This window comes from Caretta caretta, chromosome 14 (genome assembly GCF_965140235.1).
Source record: "Caretta caretta isolate rCarCar2 chromosome 14, rCarCar1.hap1, whole genome shotgun sequence".
Lineage (NCBI taxonomy): Eukaryota > Metazoa > Chordata > Testudines > Cheloniidae > Caretta > Caretta caretta.
In genome coordinates this window covers 18,614,031-18,634,501 of record NC_134219.1, presented here as the reverse complement: position 1 = coordinate 18,634,501, position 20,471 = coordinate 18,614,031, and the positions used below count along the sequence as shown (strand labels likewise).

The 20,471-nt window shown below is 48.1% G+C and overlaps 1 protein-coding gene across 7 annotated transcripts in view; it reads left to right on the top strand.

Annotated features, from left to right (window-relative positions):
* Nucleotides 1-20,471, top strand: part of SEPTIN9 (septin 9) — a 262,067-nt gene that overhangs the window by 208,164 nt on the left and 33,432 nt on the right. For 5 of the 7 annotated variants that reach the window (XM_048817769.2, XM_048817771.2, XM_048817772.2 and 2 more), the window contains one exon: nucleotides 18,946-19,137. In XM_048817769.2, the coding sequence (XP_048673726.1) occupies nucleotides 18,946-19,137 (192 nt within the window). Of the gene's footprint in view, nucleotides 1-4,685; nucleotides 4,816-11,708; nucleotides 11,836-18,945; nucleotides 19,138-20,471 lie in introns of those variants that run through there. The other 2 variants (XM_048817774.2, XM_048817775.2) reach the window with 2 other exon arrangements.

The following is a 20,471-nucleotide window of genomic DNA, read 5'->3' as shown; positions in this document are numbered from 1 at the left end:
TCTTTGGTAGAGTCAGGGGATGTCTCTTTATAGTCTTTGTGCTCGGGGGCTCATTCTCCCCACCCTTCAATCGTTTTTCTGGGTGGGCTCTTTGTGTTGCTTCTGCAGCTGAAACAGTAAGTCCGATCGAAAGAGTGTGTAAGAGTCCCGTGATACGTGAGCAACCAGCCCCACGGTATGTGAGTTACCAGCCATGATGCAGTGTTTATAGATGTGCTACAGCAGTGGTTCTCAAAGCCGGTCCGCTGCTTGTTGAGGGAAAGCCCCTGGCATGCCGAGCTGGTTTGTTTACGTGCCGAGTCCGCAGGTTCGGCCGATCATGGCTGCGGGAAGGGCAGCCCGCATGTCCTTTGGCCCGCGCCGCTTCCTGCAGTCCCCATTGGCCTGGAGCGGCGAACCGTGGCCAGTGGGAGCCGCGATCAGCCAAACCTGCGGACTCGGCACGTAAACAAACCAGCCCGGCACGCCAGGGGCTTTCCCTCAACAAGCAGTGGACCGGCTTTGAGAACCACTGCGCTACAGCGCTTGACTTGTTGAGGGGAGAAACTTTTTCTGCAGTTTTCTGCTGCTCACAAACAAGGCTAACATCACAAATCCGAGTCTGTGTGGAACAGTGAGGACAGAAGTAGTACGCACGGCTCATGCGGCACCTCATGGTCTCGGACGCCATCCGATGGTCCAGGGACATCTACGTCGAACACATCACCGGCCACCGACAGTACCAGCAGGTGTGAGCCGGTACGACATCGTGCATCAACTATGGGAAAGGGACTGAGAGACTTTTTCCATTGGACCATATGAACTGGAACCATAAACTCACTGAACATTAAATCCCACCAAATGAGGGTAAATCCATCCTCATCATCTTATCCACTCATACTTCACACCTGAACATAGCCATTATATGGACAACATACCCCCATATCTCAATGTCTGTACTTTGACCCGTTAAACTTTTACCCCCAATCGGGGAGATTGCAGATTACGTATTCCTTACGCCACCCATTCCTAAACCGAATTTCGCACCCCTTGATAATCTGTACTTTATTCCCTGATAACCAGAAACTTCTATGCTTAAACTCTGTACCATTTTCTTTTTACTTCAACATCATCTTAATAAAATTATTAAATCTGTAAAAAAAGAAAAAAGACTTCAGTTTCAAATATAACAGGCTGGCCAAGCATGTTATGTTCTCCCTCCAGCAGCTCACTCACGCAGAGGATAAGTACTTGCTACTGCTAGCAATTCGTGGAGTTACTCCTTTAGTTCAAGGGGTAGAAGTCCATGCTGTTTGGGTAAAGTTTCTGGTTCAGTCCCTGCTCGTGACCCAGAGTAGGGACATTTCACAAGCATCCAGGAAATGGTTGTAATCCTGAGCATGTGTAATTGTTTTAATAATAGTTAAGTGTAGATTAGCCACCATTTATAAAGTCAGCACACATCTGAGAGACCGCACTGATTTCCTGTTCTAAGCACAGATGGAAAGTGCAGCACCTCAGACACAGCTGCGTGCTAACTCTTGGCACATGATGGCTTTTCAGTGGTAACCATTTTATATTGATAGCTCTTGTTCGAAGGCCCCGATCCTGCTCTCTTTAAGACATTGACTTCAGCATGAGCGTGACTGAGCCCTACATCAGCAAGGCCCTGTCACGGTTTAGGTCAGCCTGCTGGCTTGCATGACCCAGTCCTGGCCCTTAACCTAATGAAAACCTGGAGTGACCTTAAAAAATGATGGGCCCAGCTGCTACTGGGCAAGGCCCTGTTTGGCATCTAGCGTAGGATTTTCACTATTAAGGAGCTTAAAACACTAATGCTCATTGATAGGGGTTAGAGCTTTATTAAGTCATAAAAAGTGGTGTAATCCAGCAGGGTAAACAGATTGAGGCTGGATTTCCAGCCTCGGTTTCAACGCAGTGACGGCACTTTCTCAGCAATTGTTATTTGTGGCGATCAGTAAAGTGAGGGGCCGGAATCAATCCTGTCCAGTCTGTTTTCCAGCCCGTTTTCAGAGGGATACATGCCAACTTCAGCAACCTTGCCAGAGCTGATTGGCAGCCAGGGGAAGAGAAGAGAAGGGAAGGCAGCCATCGGGATGAGCGGGGTTAACATTGTAATCGGCAGGGACCTACCACCGGACAAGGGAAATAAGGCGGCTCAAGCCAATTCTTAGGGGAGAAGGAAAGCAGAATGTGAGTGATAGAGCCTGCCGCAGACAACAGAAAGCAACAGAACAGGCACAAAATGCTACTTGAAGTCCAGGGGTTTAGGCACCAATCGGGTTTGGGGTGCATGGCCTTTGGCTGATTTTCCTGCAGAAGAGTATTTCGTACACGGCTAGGATCCCAGAGGGCTGGTGGCATAGCAGCAGCTCCTTTGGTCTAGTTATCAGAAATCTGTCTAAGGGTTTGATCTTGGAGGGAGGACTGCTGATGCTGATAACACGTCTGATCTGTGCGTTCTCCCTACCTGGTTTCAAAGCAGTAGGGGCGCACAGTTTGATCTTTCTTCACCTCTTCAATGCCCTATGATCCTGGTCCTGCAATGTACTGTCTCCTGGAATAGCTTTAAAATATATATATATATATCCCTGAGGATCAAAGAATCTACGCAACAGTATTGGAGCCAAGACAACCAGGTCTCAGAACAAGGGAGCCATTTTAGCTTTAATCTGGGGAAGACAATGGACTTGGAGAATAGAGGAAGGAGTGCCCTTAAATTAATTTGCTGAGCCAAGCAGCCTCAGCATGTCTCCATTTCCGTGGTCTGTGTGATCTGCTGCAGAGATGGTGGACAGGTAGGCAGCGCTCACGGTGCAGTGACCACTCCCGAAAAGCACTGGGCACCAAAGCCTGGTTCCATTCATCCCAGGACCTGGCTGGTTCAAGGGTATCCGGGCTCGGGCTGCCTACGTGCACCAGTGCAATGACAGCGGTGGCGCCAGGCATTCCAGCCTGGCCATTTTACATTGTGATAATCTTCGGGAGTCCCGCCTTCCTGCTTGCACTGGGGGAAGTGGAGGCTAGGGAGGCCCTTCTAATGCAAATATTTGAGGATGTCGGCTAGGTAATGTTGGGGGTGGGGTGGGATGGAGGCTGCCTTTCGGTTTATTTACTGTAGCAGACTGCTGTGTGGTTGAAATAATCCAAGGGGCGCTCCCAGGGGCTGCCTGGCTTTGTATTCCATCCCACTAAAAAGTCCCCACTAGCTGCCGTCCCTTTAACTATGAAAAGAGCCTCTGTTCGCACAGCAGGCCCCAAGTCCCTATGACACTAGGCACCCAGAGGCGAAGTGCCAGCCTCACCCCAAGGATGTTAACAACATCCTGCTGCCGGCACAGCTGGGAGGGGACCATAGCTCCTGCTGGCACCCCGGGTTGGGAATGCAGGGGCAGGGCAAGCAGGCACTTTGCCCAAACTGAAGCGGTGATGCTGTGTTAGGAGGTAGCATCACAGCACACAGCCCTCTGGGGGTGGTTTTGAATGTGGAGTCAGGATGGGTGGGTCTGCCCTAATGCCCTGTGTATAATTGTCAGTGCTTTTTAACCCTGGTGGAGCCACAGTGTGATGAAAACCCTCCATCCTGCCCTCGGTGAATATGCAACCATGTAAAATGGGGCTTGCTCCAGTGCAATTTACCCTGGTGGGTCACTGGGGTAAGGTGCAGTGTGTCTTCACTAGAGGTTTGTACCCATGCAGCTCCATGGATGTCTAGACAGGGCCTGAATCGATCTCTGCTGCTGATGCTCTTTCTCAGTGAAAATCCCTGCTAAGACACTGCCATTCCTGATAGCCATCTAGTCCAATCTCTAAAGCTGGCAAGCACCCTTCAAGGGAACTGGTCCCTATCACTCCATTGAGGGCATACACAGTACAGACACGTTCTTACAAGTAGACACAGGCCAAGCCAGCTAATGAATGCATCCGATGAAGTGAGCTGTAGCTCACAAAAGCTTATGCTCAAATAAATTTGTTAGTCTCTAAGGTGCCACAAGTCCTCCTTTTCTTTTTGCGAATACAGACTAACACGGCTGCTACTCTGAAATCTCTCAGAACTGTGGATCCAAATGTCTAGGCCTTTTCGGGTCTGTCTACGCTGCAATTAAGCACCGTGGCTAGCCCATGTAAACAGGCTTGGACTGTGGGGCTGTAAAACTTGCAATGTAGATGTCCGGGCTTGGGATGGAGCCTGAATTCTGCAAGGGGAAAAGGTCCCAGAGCCCAGCCTGAGCCTGGATGTCTACACTGCAGTTTTACAGCCCCGCAAGTCCGAGTCCACTGACCCAGTCAGCCGTGAGTATTTCATTGCAGTGTAGACATACCCTTTGTCTTCGCAAGCCTTAACTCTCCAGGGGCACAGTTGTTTCCAGCAGGCCTACTGAAATTGCCCTGCAATGCAGCAGCCTCCCTGCCAGAGGCAGGGCACTTCCCACTCCAAACGGGTGGGGTGAGGGGTAGGGAGAGCATGGGGTGGTCCATCTCATTGCAGGGCATCCTAGGAGGATGGGTGGGCATATATAAGATTCTGGTAAAGAGGGTTATATGCCCTTTCAAAAGTGGCTGTGGGAGGAGGGGTGGAATTCTGTTGACTGTGGGGATGGTGGCAGGGAGCAGAAGAACAGGAAAAGGAGAGTGCTGGGGAGCGAGTCCCCTTTAAGAAGATGTGTTTGCAGGCTGACTGCAGCTAATCAAGGGGGAGCTCACCATCAGCACAGAGCAAGGCAAGTGGAAGTAGTTAGTTGATTAGGGGGAGGAGGAAATCATTGCAAGCTGACTGGAGGAGGAGAAGCAGCACCAGCAATAAAAGCAGCCAGGGTAAGTTGCTGTTTCCTTTCTTTGCTGAGGTTTCTGCTTGCATTGTATGTAGTGTTGAAGGCAGGATGGAAGAGGCTCCTGGTAGCCTGTGCAGTGAGCTGAATTCACAGCAGGCATCTCTGCCTAAAGCACAGGGAGGTATTTTAACAGTATCTTAAAAAATTCTGAGGTCTGGAGTGGAATAGCTTGATAGCAAAGTATCTGAAAACCCATGGGAGTCCCCTAGTTAGTGTAATGGACCCAGGCAGATGGAGTCAGGAAACAGCGGCTCTCTGTGTTTTAAGGGTCTTGTACGGGGGGGCTGCCAATACTACTCCATCTGCAGGGCCTGAGACAAAACCCCCCCAGATCACATGCAAGGTTCAACTGGTAAACGCTCAACACAGGGCCCTCTCCCTCCTGGTTGTCCTTCCCTTGTATTTATAATTAATTAGCTCCACAAGACAAGCTGTTGTTTCTTCTCCCTCCTCAGTTGGAGCCCTGCTTACATGCCCAGTATTGTTTGGGATGGAATGAATAGGAGGTTGTATTCCTAGCAGGAAGATGGGAAAGCCTCGGTGCCGGCTAGCACAGGGGCTGCTGTTGGAATGAAGGGGGAAGCAACTGCTACAGGCAACCTAGATGGTAATGTGGGGGGAAGCAAAGGGGGATATGTGCTCTGCTGATATCGGTGTGCCAGAGGTGTTCCATAGCCTCTCCAGGACTAATTGGTTAGTCTCTAAGGTGCCATAGGTACTCCTTTTCTTTTTGTGAATACAGACTAACACGGCTGCTACGCTGAAACCTATCCAGGACTAACGTACCCCTTGTATAGATGAGTTCCCAGACTGTAACCCTAGCAGCGCTCTTAGTAGAAACCACTGTATTCTAGGCCTCCCTGTCTTGTCTTCCTCCCACATCCTGCTGCTTTGACCTCTAATCCACAGGGAGGCTCCCTGGACATAACTCTCCTTATTACAGTCACAGAGGTTTTAAATACCCCGCAACAGCTTGATGGCTGCCCTTGAATGCCTGTCAACACTGACGCCTGTGGCTAGTTTTACTCACCCAAGTGGCCTTGTAGAAGTCATTTGGGACTGCTCAGGTACCTCAGATGCATATGTGCAGGATTGGGCTAGGTTGGGCAACCTGCTTTGTCTGTGCCTGTAGCAGCTCTTACTCTGAAGATAACGGTGCCTGAAGCTGGGCAAAGAGAGATGGGGAGTTTCTTCCAATGACACTCATTTAACAACCTGCTTACTCTTTTTTCAGCTAATTTAACTAGGGTCTACTTCCATTTTTAAAGGGAAAAATGGGACTAAAATTCTGCAGTTAAAGCCATAACACAGGCCAGCACTGGTTTGTGTCCTTTCTCTGTCCCTCCTCTGCTGACCTCTTACACCTGGGACAGGACTATGGGCAGAGGGGCTCTTCTCCCTGGGGGGAGGGTGACAAGCTTTGTGTCATTCATTTATTTAAATAATCCCCCAATCACTCCACTCCTGTTTCTCAGTGGGGAGTAAAGTAGCTGGCAGTGCAGTGTGTCTTTCTGAATATAGGGTGTCTGGGAGGGATGGCTTTTTTCCCCTGTATCCTGGCCTTTGCAGGGAGTTTCATTGACCCCACTGGAGAGGATTTTAGGGTATGACCATGCCCCATCCTAACTGATGGCCCTGAGTGAAGTTGTTATACGAGTAGGACTTAATTGCACTTCTCAGCTGCACCTGGCTCCAGAACCCATGTACAGTGTGCTGAAAGCTGGGTATTCTGGGAAATCAATCCAGGGATGTCCAGGAGAGCTAAGCCATGTGCCATAACTTAGTTTTTTCTCTTGGAAACAGTCTTTGTGAGTGGGAAAGGGGAATAGGCTAAATGACAACACATTTGTTTTCTCTAGAAATGTTGGCTTCCTGCACTTTTGTCTGTCACTTGAGCTGCACTCTCCTGTGGTTAGAGAAACCAGGGCATGTGGTTTCCTGTCCTCCCTGAGAGGACTGGTGTGTGGGTTAGAAAGATGTTGAGTCCAGCAAAGTGAGACTGAGTTTTGGTAGCTGGTGCACAGCAGGAGGGTAGATGGGCAAGACTTACATGTCCTGTTGGACGGCTCTCCTTCCTTCTCAAAGAGCCTGAGATTACAGCATTTTCCAAAGTGCAGAATACAACCGACTGGCTGGAGACCTCTCAATTGTTCTTCAGAATCTCAGCTCTAATTATTTTTAAAACACCAGCTGGAGACTGTCAATAAAACATTCAGCAAGTGTAACTGAGGCAGAGACCTCTGCCTGAGTTTGCTGAGAGCCTGAAACAGTAGCTTTCCAGTGTGAATGGCCCCATTCATTTCAGTGGGTGCTAACTGAGACCCCAATCGTGATACTTTGATTGCGAACAGAAATGGTACAGGAATCCTAGGTGAGGTTCTCTAGCTTGTGTTAAGCAATAGGTCAGACTGTGGGATCAAAATCGCACCTTCTGGCCTTTAAAACAGGAAATTATGAACTCTCAACTATTTCTCTGCTCATCAAAGCATGGAAGAAAGGAAAGGAGGGGTCATATTATGAACTACATCAGGGTCTCCCAAAGCATGGGTAGAGGGAAGGGAGGGCATGTATAAATTAAGATGTGTGGGCCTTTAACGCATAGCAGGATCGCAGGGGACCTGCAAGTGACTTCAGTTTCCTGCAGGGGGACTCACTTTCCAAAGCTTGGATAATGCTGGGCTGCTGGAGTCCTCCACAACACCTCTCATGGTATTTCTTGTAGGTGGGTTGAAGGGAATATATAGCAGTTCTGGTTGGATCCCCAGCTTCCTGTCAGAACTAGTGGCTACTCCCATCCCCTGTCCTACAAAGGCAAGGTTATTTTGTTTCCTCACTTGTGTGTGTGTTTTTTGGTTTGTTTTTTAGTCTTTCCCTTCAGGCTCTCTTTTTTTCTGTATGTTTGTTTCCTGTTTTTTTTTTCTTCTATTTTGCTCAGTGTTTTAAGTCCGTCTCTTGTGCAGGGGCCAAGCTCCTCCTTGCCATGTGCCCTACTGATAAGCTTTTTATCCCAGAGACAGGGGACAACCCTGCCTCAGTCACAGGGGATTGAGCACAGGAGCCATGGGACACTGCAGAGGGCAGCTGGCATCCCAAAGTGTGGAGTTCCCTAGCTGTAGAAGGCTGTGTGTCTGTAGCTAGCTGGAACGGTGAACAGCAGCTGTTGGGATTAGTGTGAGTTCCTCTCCTGGGAAGTGCCCACATGGGATGGTGTAGTGCTGAAAGGGTTAAACTCTCTTACTGTCACAGAGCCTCCCTCTGGGGCGAAGCAACAGGAGGAGAGTGGGAATTGGGAAGCAAATTGCAAAAATTCTGCTTCTCTTGCAAATGAATGAGTGAGAGATAAGCCTCAAATGGCACTTCCTGGTGAGGGAATGGGCAGTGCGGATCAGGAGGGTTGGAGCCATTTAACCTAAACTTCTACCCAACTCAGTAACTGAATGTCTACACTGCAATTAAACACCCACGGCTGGCCCTGACTCTGGCTCGGGCCATGTGACTGCAAAATTGCGGTGTAGATGTTTGGGCTCGGGCTGGAGCCTGGGCTCTGGGGCCCTCCCTCCTCATGGGGTCCCAGGCCTTGGGCTCCAGCCTGAGCTTGAATGTCAACACTGCAAGCCCAAGTCAGCTGACCCAGGCCAGCCATGGGTGTTTAATTGCAGTGTAGCCATATCCTAAAGCAGTGGCTCTCAACCTTTTCAGACTACCGTACTCCTTTCAGGAGTCTGATTTGTCTTGTGTACCCCCAAGTTTCACCTCACTTAAAAATGACTTGCTTACAAAATCAGACACAAAAATACAAAAGTGTCACAGCCACGTTATTACTGATAAATTGCTTATTTTCTCATTTTTACCATATAATTATAAAATGAATCAATTGGAATATAAATATTAAACTTACATTTCAGTGTATAGTATATACAACAATATAAACAAGTCACTGTATGAAATTTTAGTTTGTACTGTCTTCGCTAATACTTTTTAAGAAGCGCGTTGTAAAACTAAGTCAATATCTAAATGGGTTGCTGTATCCCCTGGAATACCTCTGTGTACCCACAGGGGGGTACGCTTACCCCTGGTTGAGAACCACTGTTCTAAAGGATCGGGGGGGGCACCCATTGTGTCTTTAAGGCAGGATGTCATGTAGCTCGAGTTCAGTTCCCGTGCACTTTCGAAGTGCCACGTGCTGGATTGGCAGGTTGAACAACTCACTCCATAGCAGCATCTGCATCACCAATGTGCCTCCCCATCTGGGAATGAGAGAAGAGGGCTGTCTGCAGGTTCGCTTTTGGCCTGGTTTTTCTGCAGACACTACCAACATGGGCACCTCTTTGGGATGGGAGCCGCCCCCCCCCGCCCCTCACTAGGATCTGGACAGAAACCATCACCTTGACCAATGTACGTACGGCAGCTGTCTGGTCATCTCACCGATAGACCCAGGAGGCAGAGATGAGATCCTTCTCCCGTTTCTGGCTTATGGCTGTTGTGGTGGGGATAAGAACCTCCAAAACTTGAAGCAAGGGTAACCGATGCCAACTCAGGCAGATGCCCTTGCAGAGAGTCTGAAACGGTAGCTGTGAGGCATGAACTGCCCCTGTTCACTCAGCTGCCCAGTCCTCTTTCACCTCTGCATCAGATGGTCTAAAACTAAAGCACCGGAGCGTATTTCTTACCTACCTTTTGACTTCATTGTATTGCTTTTGACTTGAGAGGTTCTGCAGACAAGACTCAAAGTGCTCCTAATTCAGGAGCAGCCATCTTCGTGGCCATCCCTCTTGAATGAAGACTGTCCAATGGGGTCATGCTGTAGCATCCCTGGCACCAGGAGCAGGCCCCATGGCATTCGTTTCTCATGGGCTGTCTGTATTTCAGTGGGTGATTGTGGGGAGGAAAGGGAAGAAACGCTGTGGAGGGGGCAAGGGCTATGAAATAATTGCCTTGCTGGGTTAAAAGTAGTCTGTGATGACCACAGAGTTTTCCTAATCCGCATAAATTCACACCATAGTACCTCTGGACATAAATGCTGGTTGACCTTTTTTCAAAGGAGCTTAAGAAAACATGGGGCCCAAATCCCATGGGAAGTCAATGGGAGTTAGGAACCTCCCTCCTTTGAGAGCTCCTGGCCCCTCTGCTCAGGAAATGTCTGGGCTGGAGCACCAAGCTTAGCCTAGGACTGAGCTGCAGGACGAAGGTCGGGGACCCGGCACCTGTGTGTGTTGTGCTTGGTCCATGCTGCCGAGTTTGCCTCTAACCAGTCGAGTGCTCTGTATGCACATTCGGGTTCTAAAACACATCCCTGTTGCACCCACCAGCCATGGCTGTCATGGGATTTTGGTGCCCAGCGGTTCAGAGGTTAGTTGGCATTGGTCTGGACTGCTCTAGTAGCTGTTTGTGGATACCTGACCCTAAGAAGCTGTTGCTTTTCATCCCCTCAGCTGACTGATACTGTTGGTTCAGCACTGTGCATCCCACGTGCATGATATGACAAGCCCACTCGACAGACCTGGAAGTCTGTGTGTTTCCTTGTCACACCCATGCCTGAAACCCCAAATACAGGGAAAGATACATTTGTAACAGCTGGTAGCAACTCCCCCTTCCCCTTGAGGGGTCTGGAGCGTCTTTCCTTCCGCTGGAGTGCCTGTAGTTGAGAGGAATTACCAGGAGGTAACCAGGTGCTAAGTGCAAACAGAAGATTGAAGGCCAGCAATAGAAGGAATCTGTGGGGAGAGAAATGAACTCTATGGAGGGGAAATCCTGCCTGTGCAGATCTCCAAGAAGAAGAGGGGAGAATCAAGTTGTCTTTCTGCAGCAGTTTTGTACCCTCTTCAAGGTGTACGAGCCTCTGTGCTAATCCGAGTGAAGACTCTGACCCAGTCTAGAGACCAGCACTCAGTACTAGGAGAAGGGACAGCAGCCTGGGGCAGGAGTGAGTAACTGGGCTGCACAGATGCTGCAGAACAAGGCTCGAGACCCACGAATGTCCCAGTGGAAGCTCCTGTTGCTCCTTTAGAGGTGCATGATAGTGCTTCAGGCAGTTTAGCAGCAGTGCTTCTCCTGGCTCTTCTGAACGGGAGAGTTTGTTATGGGCCCACTCTTCTGCCTCTAGCCCCAGTAACCCTGGCAGTGGGGGCATTTTGTAGCCAGAGACGTGCATAGCATATGAAGGGTTAAACCATGGCAATACACAGGGATGATGCCGAATCATGTTGCATGGTTGGATGCTGCATTCTGATATAGCTGTCGTGTAGGACTTGAAACCAGCTTCTCTGGTAGGGCTTTAAGCAACATCCCTCAGTTTGGGCTTCCGTCTTTAAGGGTACATCTACAGTGCAATTAGACACCAAATGCTGGCCCATGCCAGCTGATTCGGGATTGTGGGGCTCGGGTTAAGGGGCTGTTTCATTGCGGTGTTGATGTTAAAGCTTGGGCTGGAGCCCAGGCTTCTAGGACCCTGTGAAGTGGGAGGGTCCCAGAGCTCAGGCATCTACACTGCAATTAAATAGCCCCTTAGCCTGATCCCAGGTCAGAGGGCACAGGACAGCTGTGGGTTTTTAATTGCAGTGTAGACATACCCTAACTCTACCATTCCTGATGAACACTTTCCTTGCACGGAGTGCCTCTCAGACTTGTCATAAATAGAGGCAGCATGATCTAGAGGGTGGAGCAGGGAGTTTCCATCTTAAAGCCATTTAACCTCTGTGTTTCCGTTTGCCTGTCTTCAAAATGGAGATAATTGTGTTTATCCCCCTTTTTGTAAGGCTCTGAAGAAAGTCACCTGCAAAGTGGCGGGAAGCCTGCAAACCATCATGGGGGCCACTGTATTATCAAGGCAGCAAGGAGCCCTCAAGGAAAACAAGGCTGTTACAGAGAAGCTCAATTAATTCTTTGCATAGGCCTTCACTGCAGAAGATTGAGGGAGATTCCCATACCTGAGCCATTGTTTTCAGGTGACAAATCTGAGGAACTGTCCGAGACTGAGGCATCAATAGAGGAGGTTTTGGAACAAGTAAGTGGATAAATTAACCAGTACCAGGACCAGATGGTTTTCATCCAAGAGCTCTGAAGGAACTCCAGTATGAAACTGCTGAACTACTAACCGTGTAGGGTGACCAGATAGCAAGTGTGAAAAATCGGAACAGGGGTGAGAGGTAATAGGCACCTATATAAGAAAAAGCCCCGAATATCGGGACTGTCCCTATAAAATCGGGACATCTGGTAATCCTATAACCGTGGTATGTGACCTATCAATGAAATCAACCTCTGTACCAAATGACTGGAGGGTAGTTAATGTAATGCCAATTTTTAATAAAGGTTCAAGAGGCGATCCTGGCAATTACAGGGTGGTGCCTATCTTCAGTACCAGGCAAATTGCTGAAAACTCTAGTAAATTATCAGACACCTAGATGAACACAGTGTGTTGAGGAGAGTCCACACTGCTTTTGTAAAGGGAAACCGTGCCGCACCAATCTATTAGAATTCTTTTTTTTTTTTTTGGGGGGGGGGGGGGGGGTTCAACAAGCAACCAGGCAAGGGTGATCCAGTAGATATAGTGAACTTGGACTTTCAGAAAGTCTTTGACAAGGTCCCATACCAAAGGCTCTTAAGTAAAATAAGCAGTCATGGGGTAAGAGGAAAGGTCCTCTCATGTATCAGTACCTGCTTAAAAGATAGGAATAAATGATTAGTTTTCACAATGGTAAATGGTAAATAGATGGGTTCTCTGAGAATCTGTACTCGAATTTATGCTATTCAACGTATTTATAAATGATCAGGGAAAAAGCGGTGAACAGTGAAGTGACGAAGTTTGCAGATGATACAAAACTGCTCAAGATAGTTGAATCCAAAGCTGACTGGCAAGAGTTACAAAGGAATCTCACAAAACTGGGGAGTGGGCAAGAAAATGGCAGATGAAATTCGGTGTTGATAAATGCAAAGTAATGTACTTTGGCAAACATAATCCCAACTATACATGCAAAACAACGGGGTCTAAATTAGATGTTGCTACTCAAGAAAGAGATCTTGGGGTCATTATGGAAAGTTCCTTGAAACTATCTGCTCAATGTGCAGCCGCAGTCAAAAAAGCTAACAAAATGTTGGTAATCATTAGGAAAGGGATAGATAATAAGAGATAAAATATCATAGTGTCACTATATAAATCCATGGTATGCTCATACTGTGAATAGTGCATGCAGTTCTGGTCACCCCATCTCCAAAAAGATGTATTGGATTTGGAAAAAGTACAGAGAAGGGCAACAAAATGAAAAGGGGTAGGGAACAGCTGCCATCTAAGAAGAGATTAAAAAGACCGGGGCTGTTTATCTTAGAAGAGAGAAGACTAAGCGGGAATATGACAGGGAAAGTAAGGAAGTGTTATTTACTCCTTCATATAACACAGGAACCACGAGTCACTCGATGAAATTAATAGGCAGCAGGTTTAAAACAAACAGAAGGAAGCACTTCTTCACCCAACGCACAGTCAACCTGAATAACTCATTGCTAGGAGATGTTGTGAAGGCCAAAAGCATAAGTGGGTTAAGAAAAGAATTACCCAAGTTTATGAAGGATAGGTCCATCAACAGCTAGTAGCTAAGAGGGTCGGGGCTGCAACCCCATATCTGGGTGTCCCTAAACCTCAGACTGCCAGAAGCTGAGACTGGACAACAGGTATTGATAACTCGATAATTGCCCTGTTCTGTTCATTTCCTTTGAAGCATCTGGCATTGGCCACTGTTGGAAGACGGGATCATTGGTCTGATCCAGTGTGGCTGTTCTTACATTCTTATGATTGCTCTAAAACCTAGGGTACTAGAAGCACTCTGACTCTAATGGGAATCCAGTCAATATGCACAGTCTACAATTGCTCTCTTCCTGGCCTCCCAAACACTTTAGGTTATCTCTTGAACTGTGAATGGTGCATTGCCTGTCCATTTTTTTCTAGGCCCTCATTTCTCCTCAACTACTTGCTGGCTTCCAGGGGTTCCTATGTCTTTGAATGAATGCACTCTGCTAACTAACTGTAGCTGCCTGTGCGTGGACTTGCTCTTAGCATCTCAGCCCCACGTGGGTAGCAGATGCGCTCTCTGTGCCTGAGGTGAGCTTTTCATGTTGATACACAGATGCTGAGTTTGGCTTGAGTCCGAAGTGTGTGTGTGTGAACTGCTATCAGCCATCCCAGGGTCTCTGACAAACTGAACTCCCGCACAGCTTGTTGCTGCGTGTAGCATAGCACTCGGTTTATTTTGTTCTTGCTAGTGCAGTGACATTCTGATGGTCCCCTATCCATGTATCTCTGGAGAGTGCAAACGGCAAGCAAAGTAACATGCTATTTCGTCAGATAGGTGTCACCACAAAACACATGGGAGGGTTGCACCTGGTTATCCTCAACTAGAGGAAACAAGGCATCTGTAATGAGGTGGATACTATGTATCACTAGCCTTTCCAGAATGCTGTTGGAACTGGTTGGCTGTGTGTCAAAGGCCCTAGACTGAGATTTTCCTATAGCGCAAAGGGGTAGGGGCTTTTGGGGCGCAGAGGCATCTGAGATCTGTCTTAGCTGTTACTATGAGTTCTCTAGGTGGGCAGCATAGTGACAACCATGAATTTCTTAAGCAACCACAGATCTGTATCAGTATTATGTAGCTTAGTACATGCCCGCTTCTAGCACTCAGAGCTTCTGGTTAGTGGTGTTGATATGAGTATTATGGAAAGTTCTGCAGCTCTGGCACTATTACCGTGATCAAGAAGATACGTTTTAAATACTAACAGGAAATCCTGGCAGCATGTATGTACAGCCAACCACTGCATCTGTTCAGATTTAGTTCTGAGACTGTTTTATACATGTTTGGCGAGAACACTCCCCCAGCCATAATGGAAAAGTCTGCCTGGAGAAAAGCAGGAGAGCCTATTGTTCCAAGAGCTGCTGCAGCCAAATTACTCATGCTTCGGGATGTCAGAGGAATCCTGGATACAAATTGGCTGGTGAGAATAAGGCCAGGACACAACCAACCATGCCAAAGTGGGATGCTCGAGTGCACCTATTGACACTGACTTTTTGTTTGTTAATTGCTGATTATTAAAGGAACCCTGCCAATTTAGAGTCACACATCTTAAAAATTGTTCACCTATGTTTGCTACAAGTAACATTTATGGCTACTTGCAACACTGAGAGGTCAAATGAAAAAAATATTCTCAATTCCTTTGTCACAAAATCTCTCCTGTGCATTTGAGAGCACTGCATGCAGAGTTGGCGTCGCGGCTTTGCCCTGTAGGGTCAGTAACCTTCCCCTAGTCAGGTTGAGCTTTCAGACCACAGCTGGAGGAGAGAGAAACATTTAAAATAAATTCTTTCTGATTACATTTTCTTTTAGCCTGGACCAAGCAGTTGTGGAACTAGCTGCTACCTAACTGCATTGCCATACACTAGCTGGCAGCAAGTCATTTCGATTTGCACCAACAGGATGTTGTCTGCATTTCCTCTGATGTCGTAGGGCTTTTATCTGGTCTACTGGGGCTGCTGAAACATGAGAACCTTGGCGGAGTCAAGTGTGGACTTGTGTGAGTTGGGTTGGAACATCCCAGCTCGGCGTCTCTAGTCCATTCCCTTGCACCATATGGGGGTTTGCCTTTCTGTTTGCCAAGCACAGACCTATGTAGCAATGCATGTTGCATCCTCTCATAGGACTGCAAGCATTGTTAGAAGTTGTGTGGGTTGGAGAACATGGAGCAGATGCTGTAGGTGCATTTCCTTTGCTGCAAATGGAGAATAACTCTCTTCTCCAGATATTTTATTTCCCGGTTCTGACTCTTAGAGTACAAACAATGCGGCTTCTTTAGCTGAGCACAGAAAGTACGCTCCAATTTCTTTGCTGCCAGCTTTCCGCTCCAGTGCTGCCTTGTTGCACCTGAATCCTCCCGCACGTACATGAGCAATCCCCACAAACCACCCCAGAATCGTACAGGTTTAGGGTTCAGTCCTACTGATCTCTCTTACCTAAGCTATGCCTAGAAGGGTGCTTTGTGTTACTGTTTCTGTAACTGCAACAGTTAAACCCTTACATAACCCAGTATTTCTCCTAGCGGTTACATTCTTTCCAAGTGGATTTGTTTTTTCAAGTGGTATGTAGGATTTTTTTCCACTCTTGGCCTTGCCATTTTGAAAATGGCACTAATTCAGGATCCATGGAAAGACCTCTGGCTTGCTGGGTCTATAATTTTGCAAGGAGCAGCGTTGGGGCCAGCAGCCCATTATCAGCATGACTTTTTGTGGCTTTGGTACAAAGCTATGCTTTGAAGGAACATGCCGCTACTGTGCATATAAAAATTGGCGTGTTCCCTACTGGATCTGTGTGTAACTCTGTTCTGGAGAGCCCGGGATTGTGTGTGTGGTTGTTTTTGTTTTTAAAGTTTGAAGTGGTCTAAATGCATTTGTGCTGTCAATTTGTATTCTGCAATGTAGGATTGAGTATGTGCAATAGAATGTGTGCTACTTGGGCGAAGTGAATGCTTCCTAGTGCCAGATTCATGTGAGTCCTGACTGACTGTCTGGCTTACAAGAGGTTACAAGCTCTTGCAGGTCACTGGCAGAGAGAGGATGGTGAATGTGAAAGTGGCTTTGTTTGGATGTAGGCTTCTTTAATTCAGCTAAACTTACACACCCACACTCACTCACTCAGTCACACACACATGTTTTTGGACTTAAGGGGAGGGGGGGGGAAGCACCTAGCACATCATAAAAGGCCAAAAATAACAGCGGAGTGAGGCAAACAAGCCAGGAGAGGGTCTGATTTCATCCTCGCTAGGCCTAGTAGCAGTGAGGGGGGAATGTGTCCAGAGCCTAGGAGACTTCCCAGAAGACATTGATTACTCCAGAATAGAGAACCAAGCTCTGGACATAGGCCAGGGGTTCTCACAACAAGTTTTTTGGTGGCCTCAGAGTGTGGCCACCAAATCTTGCTGGTGGCCGCTCTGACCATTTTCCCTAAAATACTTTAGGAAAAACAAATAAATATGCACATACATATGTCCAAATCATTGTAATTTATCTACATAGGGGTTTGTTTTTTTTTTTGAAGACTCAATAATAAAAATTAATGTACAGTTGTCTCTATTCTTTACTGGACCTAAACAGAACAGAAACACACATAATGTGCTTTGAGCATTCTTGTCTTTTTTTCTTGTTTCCTTTGCTTTTTTTGTTGTTGTTTTTTTTTTTTTTAAAGACTTGCTAGCTACTAAGTGTACTGTGAAAAGTGATATTAACAAACATACAAATATCATTTTCACAGCAGACTTACTCATCCCCAGCAACCCCGGGGACAAATTAAGCCCTGGGTACAGAGGCAATGGGGGCCAGAGGCGATGGGGCACTGGGGGAGGCAGCGGGGCCAGGGGATAAGGGGGGTGAGCTCGGGGCCAGAGCCTGGGGGTGGAGCCTGCCACCCCAGGGCTGAAGTCCAACCCCCCCTACTCCAGGAAGGTGGGGAACTCACTGGCTGCCTGCTCCTCCAGCTTGTGTGTCTCCAGAGGAGGGCAGGGTCCGCTCACTGCTGGTGGCCCCTGGGGAGGGGCTGCTGCTCTGCCCACCCACACCCCCCACTCCCCCCAATCACTGCCCAGGAGGCTGTGGCCACAAGAAAAATCCCTGGTGGCTGCGTTTGAGAAACGCTGAACTAGGCTGCAGCTCCCAAGACCCAGGCTGGTGGAGAGGGGGTTGAACATCCTATAAGGTGGCAGCTTTTTGGCTTCTACTGGAGTTTTTCTCTAAAAACTGAACAACTTTGGCTGTCATTGCAGGCCCTGGTTCCTTCTGGAAAGGATGAATTCATGAGCTACTTTAGTTTGGGAGCCCCAGAAATAACACACTGACCCACAGAGCAGAGTTGTCACGTGTGGGTTGGAGATGCAGTTTAGATATTCCCCCTTTTAATTTACAGGGTTTCCCTGATCAAGCCACTTCCAAACAAAGTGGGGCACAATCAAGGTTTACACTTGTGCGTTTTGTAATTGCCCTTTAGCAGCTTACAGTTGCAGTGTTTCCTTACAGGTAGCATGAACCTGCAGCTCTGTTAACATGTGGGTGTGGGAGTGGCTGGTTACAAGGCACTTTTTTTTCTTTCTAAACCAAGTAATTGAATCTTCTGATACCCACACGCCACTTCCTCCCCCCGCCTCCACAGACTCGTAATAGTGACAATACAGTGGAACTTTACTAATTCTCCCTCTGCTAATCCACAAACCCAACAACGGTCTCTCAAACCAGGCAATACTGTCCCATTTATGAACATCAAGTAGGGGGTTGTCTACACAGGGAAATTTACCAGCAGAACTACACCAGTATAATTATCTCTGCAACTATGCAGTGTAAACCAACACCCCCACCCCACTTTGTGTGAACACTCTTTCAGGATTTAGAGTGGCCTCTTTTCAGCCTAGCTTTTGTCCTTTGGAAGCAGCTGAAGCAAAACTGTAAGTGCGGTATAATACTACCACTAGGCTGAGTCGGTAAATTTCCCCACATAGACAGGCCCTTAGTAGCAGGGTCTGTGCTGAGATCTCATCTCACTAAGACTTCATCAGTCTGATTAAATATTCTGACTACGACACTTACAGGAAGGTTCCTTGGCTCTGGAATTCGCCTCCCTCCTTGCTGTGATTGATTTGCATCATCAGATTTCTGATGATCTTTGGGATATGACGCAAGAGCAGCCTGTTCTACCAGGCAGCTCTTGTGAATGGGTATCAGAGGGGGATGGATGGGGGTTGGGAAGATATTGCAGGAGGGGTCTCTGGTATGGGCCTTGTTGGACAACCTAATATTCCATTTTAAATTGCTTTAAATAAGCTTTGTAATGTTCTTAGACCCATAGTTGGGTGCAGTGAATGGTAAACCAAGCTAACTGCACTCCAAGGAAGCACCGTCTGTGATGCATTATCCATTTTTAACCCATCTGTCCCCTTCACTTGCTTGGCTAGGTTAGTCATTGGCACTCATGCTCAGGGTGTCTCTCAGCTTCCAAGCTAAAGGGCAAGAGGGTGTTTGTTTGCCATCCTCTCCCGTTGCGCTGCACTCAGCATTTACTTCCCAGAGTTCCTCACTGCTCTTCCTTCACTTCCACAGGTCCAGAGGCAGTTCCCAGTTACACGCCAAGCATGACGGACGCCCCCAGAGATGCTGGCCTCAAGCAGGCGGCACCGCCACGGCCCGAAAAGCCAGCTCCCGACTTCAGCTACGTCGGGATCGACGCCATCCTCGAGCAGATGAGAAGGAAAGCCATGAAGCAGGGATTTGAGTTCAATATCATGGTAGTCGGTGAGTTCCCGTCAGAGGCTGCTCTCCCAGGAGACGCCGGCTGTGCTGTGCTTGGTGGAGGACAAGCTGTTTATTTTATAGCTCCTTGACAAGATTATTCTCCCTGTAGCTTCTATAGGAGCAGCTTCCAAGATTTAATGCTGGGATTCTTGCATTCGGAGTCAGCAAACTCCCTTCTACTTTAAGGGGCCTGGCTTGCTATCGGTTGTTAAAGCAGAGAGTTGGTTGGGATCAGTGTTGCCAGGCACATCGTTTAGCATTTAAGAGTTTGTGCGCCCTTAAATCTAGTGGGGGCTCCCCACAGCCAGACCTCAGTGCCCCTGCTTGGGCCATGGACCAAGGAGTCTTTCTCCTCTCTCTTCCTTTTTTGTCCCCAGTGCAGTGGTTTGATGGTATAAGTGGGAGGCCGGTAGTAACTGCATGATTTCAACCTCTTCCTGTGAGTATGTACAGCTCCTAGCATAATGGGGCCTGGTTTTTGATTGGGGCCTCTAGGTTTTACTGTACTACAGATAAACAAGAAGTAAGCAATGATTCTGCCCAAGCTGTACGGACAGTTTCCCCAGATCTGCTGCATTTACCTGGGGATACCAGGCGCTGTGTGAGATGGTGCTGCTTGTGAAACAAGGCCTCAGAGCAGGGCTCTTTTCCTGAAAGGCCTGGGGACGGGGAGGAGTGCAGTTTACAGGTGGGGTGTACGAGGCTGGAGATGAAGAGGGGTGTGCAGCAGGTGGGTTGGAAACGCACACCATTATCAGGGTAGTTGCTGTTGTGTAAGCAGGGCCTGTGCAGCATGGCACAGCGTGGCCCCAGGTGTCTACTCCTCTGCAGCTGAATTCTCGATGTGTTATGATGAAGAGGAGGGGCTGTCGCTTTGCGTCCTGGTTGCCTTTCCATTGCTGCTTGGGTGAGGCACAAACCGCTTGGCCCTCAGAGCTGGACTGGGGGTGCAGCAGCTTTATAAGCAGGGGAGGAAATAACACCGAAGATTTGCTGATGTAATTAAAGGACCCCAATGGGGCTGGCCTCATTTTGAGGCTCCTCTGGCTGGACCATTTGCCAGTCTGAGTGGCCTGCAGCATATAAAAGCTTACCCTGGTGCAATGTACACTGGGATTATAGCATCCCTGGTGCTTGTGGTATGTGGGGAATGGGGAGGAGCTTTGCTTTTCCCTCTTCCCTTGTGAATGGTGAGCTTGGTGCCAAAACCCGATACACCGATAGACGTTCTTGAGCTCTTGTTATCCCTTTGAGGCTGCAGTGGATAAAGGACAAGGAACCTAGAGTCTTCCTTCGGTCTCCGGCAATCCCCACCACCACAACCCACCTGCCCT